The 8,796-nt window shown below is 37.6% G+C and overlaps 1 protein-coding gene across 1 annotated transcript; it reads left to right on the forward strand.

Moving 5' to 3' along the window:
* The first annotated feature begins 2,402 nt into the window (after positions 1-2,402).
* LOC134666205 (uncharacterized) lies at positions 2,403-8,449 on the forward strand. Its single transcript, XM_063523356.1, has 3 exons — positions 2,403-2,542; positions 7,366-7,738; positions 8,396-8,449. Exons 1-3 carry the CDS (start codon positions 2,403-2,405, stop codon positions 8,447-8,449), a joined length of 567 nt encoding a protein of 188 aa, XP_063379426.1.
* Positions 8,450-8,796: the final 347 nt, after the last annotated feature.

Here is an 8,796-nt window from a genome sequence, read left to right on the forward strand (position 1 = left end):
AATCGATAATTTATTCGATTAATGTTCAGATTAATTCAATTTCAATCTATGTTAGGTCGACTAAACTAATCGTGATTAAAATTTGAGGATTTACTTTTTTTATTCCATTAATAAGTCGAATAAACAGTTAATCTATTAAGTCCCATCTCTGACCACGGCATTTTTACACTTTGAGATTATCTGAAAACAAATGAACACAAGGAGCCATTTTGCAAATCCAGTAACTTTGTTATTACTTTTGACAGCGCGTGTCATGTGTCTACACAGAGTCGACACAAAGTCGAAACATTTGCGACTACTTTGTGACTGCAATATTTCTCAGCCTTAAACCATATTTATACATCATAATTAACAAGTTTCGTAGTATGTAAAGCGTTATTTCTGTTATTTAAGTATAGTATACGCATCGAAGTACTAAAAATGCATCAAATAATATATTTATGTACACAGGCACTGAGAAGTAAACCATTTAATTTCCGGCTAAACTAAAACAATGTGGTGGCGCGTTGATTATATTACACTCAGTTTATCAAATCACTCGAGCAGTTTAATTCCCCATAATAATTAAGTCCTATTGTAATATAAATGCAAACAATATATAATTACGTCTTGTAATCCGTTTTAGAGATGGCGTATTAATGTCACTTATTTTTATTTAACTATTTTTCCATCTGACAGTTTCCATTTGACAGGAACAAAATGAACGAATGAACGAATGATTTTGGCATAAAGTAGTCGCAAACTAGTAACAATGTGTGCACACGGCGACCACACTTTATGTCACTTTGTGTCATGTGTCGACCCTTCCCCATTTCTGGTAACTGTGTCGACACGGCGACGACTCTGCGACTGGAATTGTGACCGAAACAGACGGTGTCGACACAAGATGTGTCTACACCGCGTCGTAACGGCGACTGGAAATGGTTGTATGGGACGTTGCTTAACTTTGGTCAAAAATCACGTTTGCTGTATGGGAGCCCCCTTAAATTTTTATTTTATTCTGTTTCTAGTACTTGTTGTTATAGCGGCAACAGAAATACATCATCTGTGAAAATTTCAACTGTCTAGCTATCACGGTTCGTGAGATACAGCCTGGTGACAGACGGACGGACGGACGGACGGACAGCGAAGTCTTAGTAATAGGGTCCCGTTTTACCCTTTGGGTACGGAACCCTAAAAATGGCAAAAAATAAAAGAAACGCTCCATGTTTGTGCGTATGACGTGCAAGTTATCTGTAATCGTTTTACATAAATCAAGCGAGTCCTAGAAACACATTGATGGATAAATACACCGATTTGTCGTTTAAAGCAATCCTACATAACAGACCTGTGGTAATTCCATGCACATTTCTCAGGCGCGCAATTTAAAATTCAAATGAACTGTATATACTTATGTCTCGTACAGCCAGCATCAATAGTCATCATTGGCCACATCATCTGTAGTAGATGTTTGTTGCGGCGCTTGTATGTTTATGGGGTCCCGCATCGCCGTTGATGGCTATAAAGTCCTATAACTAGCAGCGCGGCATTTCTTACCACACGGAAGCGGAAGTTTTTCCATTTTTTTCCTTTCATATATAAAATTACACAGTTTACTTGTTCTGGTCAAATCTTTTCTTGTTAACTATCAGGGAACGGTAGATATATTTGACGCACAGTCTGAAACGCTACTTTTGAACCATACACAGTTGACGAGACAGGCTAAGAACTGCGATCGATTGTTAGTATCACGCGTTTGAAGAAGCTAAGTGACGAGATATGGTGATCGAATACGCCTCAAGGATCTGACAACCAAAACATTGTCGGTAGCGCTTTATGACTAGTTATGACTACCACCGTAAATAAAAAGTTTACCTTTTGATTGAAAACAACATATCATTATCATCATCATATTTATTCATCAACAATACAAGGTTGTGTTTGAAAAGCATATAAAATACAATTACAATAAAATACAATAGAAAAACAACATTTGAAAATAATATAACAATAACTGTAAGCAATAATAGTAGTAACACATTTTGGGACAATATTCACGGTATACATAATAAGATCAAAATATAAGGCATTTATGAACTACTTAATACACTAACTAAACTAAATAAGTATTAAATAACTAATCCAGGTTAAAAAAGCAACCTCTTAACAAATATTGCTTCAGTTATTGTATACTTTGAAATCATTATTAACGAAATATTAAAAAAATTGCATGCTGTTTATAAACAGCTGAAGAAGGTGAAACGATTGTGACATTTAACCTAGGTTACTTATTGTGTACCCTTTTTCTGCAAATAAATTATTTCAATTTCTATTTCAAATGCTGAGGCAGTATTGTACAAAAAGCCTACTTTTCCCAGTTGCTGACTTGCCTGGTGCTGTACGCGTCGTGCGCACACGCAATCATGGTGAAGTTCGGCACGAAGGACGGGCCCATCGAGCCGCCGCCGCCGGAGCGGGAGCTGCCGCCGGTGCAGCCCTTCCGCGTCCCGGCGCCCGTGTGGGAGGAACGATCCAACGACACACCCGACCCTAACGCTCAATGGTATGATACTTACTTACTCCTCTGGCGCAGCGACCCAAAGTATGTCTTGGCCTACACGACTGCTCGCCACTGATCCCGGTCCTGTGCCGTTTCTCGCCAGTTCTTAACCCGGAGCTCGCGGAGATCAGCGTCCACCACATCCGCCCATCGATATCTAGTTCAACCGACCGGGCGGCGTCCTATCGGTTTTCCCTCAAACGCTCTTTTCACCGCCCGATCACACACAAGGTGGCAGAGCCACCGAAGCCTTTGCGACTTTGTCACACCAATGATATTTGGTTCAGCAGCTAGTTCTTCAATGGTATGATACATGATACTAGTGCTAAGTGCTAAGTGCTATCTTAGTGCTAAGAGATGATTCAGATGTAACAATCAATTATTATGCGACCCAATATAGACCATTGGCAGGCGTAGCTCACTCCGCGATTTCGTCGGTTTGCAACGGGTAGCTACAAGTACACCCGTTCCACACCAATTTTGGTGGCTTGCCATTAGCCGCGCGCGGCGCTGTCGCCACCTAGCGGCCATATCTGTCCTGATCGCAACAGACGCGTTTTGTTAGAGAGTGAGTCTTCTGTACCTAGTACTATTATTTATTCTGTGCCAGGTGGCATAATAATTGATTGTCCTTATGTAATGTTACGCATAAAACTCATTTCGCATAACTGTTACTATGCTGAAACTATTAAAATTTCTGAAAAATTATAAAACAAACCTAACCTACCCTATTCTACACAATCTATGCAAAATAGTTACTGTATAGCTGGAGAAAAATTATGCAAAAAGATTTTTATGCGTAACATTACATTAGAGCCTCTACCATCAGTTGGCAGAGTATTTTTCACTTACTTTCAGTGAATAAACGTGCCGTATGTCACGTTTTACGTTTCTTTACGGTCTTATGTGCCTAACTTCACTCCACTCCAAGCGATACTGTCCCTTTCTAACTATACTAAAAGAGCAAGAATTATTATTAATTAGTACGAGTAAACGGTAAATTACCTAGGTATCGAAAGTAAATTACGTTCACGATATCGTTTATGTCAATGCCAAACTGATGGTAGCCGTGAAAGACAATCAATTATTATGCGACGAGTGAGGCACCGGATTCGGATGATATACGGGATGGTATGTGACTAACAGACATAATATATGATAGATGGTTTATTCTACAAAAAATATAAATGTCAGTTTTTGCTCGCAATTTAAAGTGCCAGGCATTTTCATTGTCATTTTTTCAGCTACCTAGACAACTACCACCATCATAAATTGTTATCATTTTGATATTTTTTTTTTAAGAATCCTTAAATATGAAATAAAATATAAATAAAATAAAATATAAAATCCTTAAAAATAAAACGAACACGAGTGGCACCCACCTATGCCACCCGGCTATGGGGATATTTTTAAATCAATGGTTATAAGCAAGTATTTCGGCCTCTCGGCAGCTGTATGTAAGCAACGATCTAACAACACGCTTGACACTAATGTTCAATGATAGACACGACCTTAAAATTAAATATACATCTGATCATCATTCCTGCATGATAGATATGACCTCAGTACTAAAAGGTGATGTAATGATATTCGATGCTACCGACCCTAATGCTCAATAGTGTTACATACCAAGGAATTATCCATAAGATAAGACAATTAAATATAAGATGATATTTTATTGTCAAAATTGTGTAAAAAGTAATTGTTACAAAATTTAAAGGCATGTATGAGGAATGTTATGAATGTGAAGGAAGCGAAAGAGGTATGTCAGGATCGTAGCAAGTGGAAATACGTGGTCTCTGCCTACCCCTCCGGGAAATAGGCGTGATTATATGTATGTATGTATGTATGTTAACACGTTCGCGGACGCGGATTGCATAGCATCCGTTTTTGCACTACTCCTGGTGACGCGCATGCTATAGCATCCGTTATTCGTTTTAAATTTCTGCAGTGGAATGCTTATCAATCCGGTTTACCACAGTATAATATTATTCACCAACTTTTCCTCTACCAGTCACCAGATTCAAAGTTTGCATACTGCCATTTTACATAGTTTTATCGAAGTTAAAAATTATCCTGTGACTTCTCCAATTGGGCCCCCCTTTCTGTGACGCAAATGCTATAGCATTCGTCTTTGTATGGCAGCTCCCTTAGTAGCCGGGCAGGTGCGTCTGGGAGTAGACACGTGCAATTTGGGTGAATTTCGTGCGCGATAGGCATTTTTACGGATTGTTTATAACATCATAATTAATGTTTTTCTTACAATTTCTTTAAGTTTTTCAATGTGTTTTAATAAACAAACATGTTTACTTGTGGTTTATTGTGCTACAATCAAATTTTGATAACGGTGAATGTGAAAAAGTGAGGCATGAATGTGTATACCTATCATTCAAGTAATTACGTTACTAGTTATAGTTTTGATGATATAATTGTGAATTATAAGCCTGCTGGCGCTCGATGGTCATCTCTTACAAGGTAAGAACGTTTACGACAAGTATTGTGGCATAATTTCTGTATATTTCACGCCTTATGTTTGGTGCAGATGCATCCGAAAAAGTATATAAAGTTGGGTGAATCATCGCTTGACAGGACAAGTGGTGGACGCTTTACGTCCAGAACTTAAAGCGGCGGTGACTTACAGGGAACTCAAAAAGTGTAATGCGGTAGAGATTGATGATTTTGAAAGTGGTGGTGGCGTAAATGCTGCGTATACCTTGGACAGCTGGAAGAAAAAACTTCTCTCTTTTATGAGAGCTCAACCGGCTCCACTTGGCTCTCTGCAACATGCCATGAGTGGGCATTTAGATTCTTCAGACATATTATGCGGTCTCCAACGCATGATGTGTAGTATCACATAATTTTAGGTCTAATGAATGACGAACGTGCTTGGGATGGGGCATGTATGAGAAGGACATAATATTACAATGATAAGAAATGGGGGAACAAAACAGAAGTAGAAAAATGTTTGAAGAGGTCAGCAATGAGTCTTTAGAGCAAAAATCTCTCCTCTAGGAAGTCAGAAGTCTCAGCCATTAAGTCCATCAATTACGATGAATGAATGCTATAACATGCGATGTCATATAAGATCACATCTTGACTACGTCATGTGACGGAGATGCTTATGCATCCGAATTGTATAGCATTTGTTGTCACATAGCATATAAAAAATATACTTCATATTGACGCGGATTGCATAGCATCCGCCTTGTATAGCATTACGCGTCATATACAAACCTAAAAGATATATTTGTAGTGACAGATATGCTATAACAGTCGCAAAATTTCCATACAAAATTTAGGTGTCCAAATGGTGTGACTGAGCGTCCGCGAACGTGTTAAAGGCATCAACAATTTTCCCTAGAGGCAAAATTTCCCACTTAAGAAGTTAAGAGCAGCATTAACACTGACGCTATATGTAGGTGGGTATGTGCAATATTTCTCAAACGCTAGGATTTTCGTCAGATTTAGATTGAAGCAGATAAGATTATAATAAGATAAGCTAAAGCGCGAGAAAGATAATTTAAATTTAAATAGCAAGGTGATAGCGATTTGTTCTTTATTGTTGCAAGATGCTGCCACCTTTGTAAAGAATACATTTATTTGTAAATTCTCCCACGTTTTCGTTAGCTATGCAAATTTTATAATTACGCAAATAGCTAAGTTCAAGAAACCCAAGTAATGCTCGTAACAGTAATTGACTGAATATTTCAACTTAATGGGAATTCGTAGGTATTTAATTAATTACTTATTAGGTCGGGAATAAACTTCTTTCGTTATAGTTGTAAAGTTGCAGTAAAACTCTTTGGTTGTACTGCCATACATTAAAAAAGATTTATTTATTTAATCTTTATTGCACAAAAGAAAAATCTTATAGTACAAAAGGCAAAAAGATTACATAAAAACAATATTTTTCGTCATTTTTCTTTCGTAATTCTGCCCGTCAAAATGATCGAAAGAAAGAAATTCGATATATTTTGAACACAAGCCTTCTTGAGCTTACTGTGGGACTTAGTCAATCTGTGTAAGAATGTCCTATAATATTTATTTATTTTATTTTATTTTTATTTTTATTATATATTATTTTATTAAAGGGAAAAATGAAAAAAAAAAAAACTTGTGACGTTTATGAACTTAACGCAGTGTAGAGCAGCCTTAGAGAATATAACCAAACGGAGTGGTCATTAACAGGCGTTCCCCTCTGTCGAAAATAGGCGGCCAATGGTCAACCACATGTCAACCACATGTATGGACTGACGTTTATCTGACATGACGTTCCTATTCATTTGATGTGCCCCTCCCCCGCAAAAAACGGCAGACTATTTTGTACCGAAAATTATAGACTTGGCGTCTCCGTTGGTTATATCCTCTAAGAGAGCAGCACAAAATTGGTTCAAGCGTTTTCATTCCGGTAATTTTGGTATCAAAGATAAAGCTCGTTTTGGCTGTTACGGATAAAGTCGATGCCATTTTTGAGAAAATTAAGCAATATGCGAATATTAGTAGTTATAAAATAGCTGAAACGCCATTTGAAAAAGTCTGTGTATACAAAAAAGCTTGATATTTGGGTGACACACGAGGTCACTAGAATATACCTTAGTAATCATGTATCTTTAGGCACTCAGCAAAAAGTTTACATAAAAAAACAAAATAACTTTTTCCCGTCCTTTTATTTCTTACTCTATATTTTGGAACGTTACCTAATTGCAATTTCAGAGATTGATTTACAAATGCAGTTATATTCCAGCTGCATGATTTTAAGTCCCGTCTAGCACAAATAAGAAGGTCTATATCAACGTATTTGATTAAACTGTTATTCTATTCAACAGGCGGCCCCAACTCTTCATACCGCAGCCGAGGTATACTCAGGTAGTCTACTCTCCGCAGCCTCTAAACAACGCGCAACGATTCGTCAACTCGTACATACCAATACGTCAACCCGTACAAGCCCAACCAATTCAACGTCAGGACTACTTCACACCTGCTCAGGTCTTGAGTTCACAAAGTCTACCCGGCTTCGGTCTGAGATACTTCCTTCCTACGTACAATCCTGATGACCAGCCTAAACAAGCTAAGCAAGAAGACGCTAAATTGAACGCAATAGATGCAAATAATCTAATTGACAGAAGAGACTCATCCAACGATCTACAATGGCAGTTCGAAAAGGATCTAACTAAGAGGAATACAAGAAACACGCAAGAGGTATGTCATTCTTAAATACTTATCGACTTGTACAGTAAAGGTGACATTCGGATGTCAACTGCAGCTGAATTAAGGTGACAGTCCATTTCCAATGAAAGTTGCACTACTGTTGAGACATTACTGTCATTCATTTTACTATGGAAATTGATAATAACATCGACGTGTCGGAGCAGTAGAAGTAGTGCAGCTGCGGTCAGAAATGGGATGTTACCTTTACTGTTCCGGCATCGTCGTTGTTACCGCAGTTGTACCTATCTGTAAATTCCTTAATAAAATGAGTGACGTTCGCTGCCATTATGACATTCATTCTGTCACTCATTTTATCAAGGCAATTGACAGATACATCGGTGGCAACAACGACGCCGCAACACGATTTCAGCGGCAGTTTACATCCGAACGACACCTTAAACCTACTTATTTCCTTATTATTTTTGGTAGCCACTTTAGGTTTATTATAATATGTAGTCAGGCCAAGACAAGTGAAATGATTATGATAGCACACACAGTGCAAGTGTTATTTTAAACCTCAAACTTCTATGAAATTATGACTTATAAATAACACTTGTACTGCGTGTGCTATCAAAATCATTGCAGCCTTTTCTTGTTCTAACTCAGGTATGATTTTTAAGAGACTTTAAATTATTATTTTGAATGCAGGCAGCGGTTCCCTACGTCTACCAGTTCCCAGTGCACGTGTCTCGACATCAGTAATAAAATCCTAGCAGTAAGTTGTCACAGTATCATCGCAGTTCTATTGAAAAGAAAATGTCAGTAAAACTTGTAACTTTGCGATTTTGATTTCACACCGTTTAGAAAATTCCTTCCCATTTAATGGTTATTTTCAAATCTGACTTATAATTATTAGTAAGTTATGTAATTATTATACAGTCAATGTTATCGCTTCGTGAAGCATTAAGTACATAATATTTTTTTTAAACCATCTCATTGAAATCAGGATCGCAAACTAGAGAGCTTAATACTGTGATGTCATTAGATTGTATCGTAGTGTTAGATAAAAGTGCCAGAAGATAAAGTATTTTATAACGCTAACGCGTTAT

This window comes from Cydia fagiglandana, chromosome 7, assembly GCF_963556715.1.
Source record: "Cydia fagiglandana chromosome 7, ilCydFagi1.1, whole genome shotgun sequence".
In the NCBI taxonomy this organism is placed as follows: Eukaryota; Metazoa; Arthropoda; class Insecta; order Lepidoptera; family Tortricidae; genus Cydia; species Cydia fagiglandana.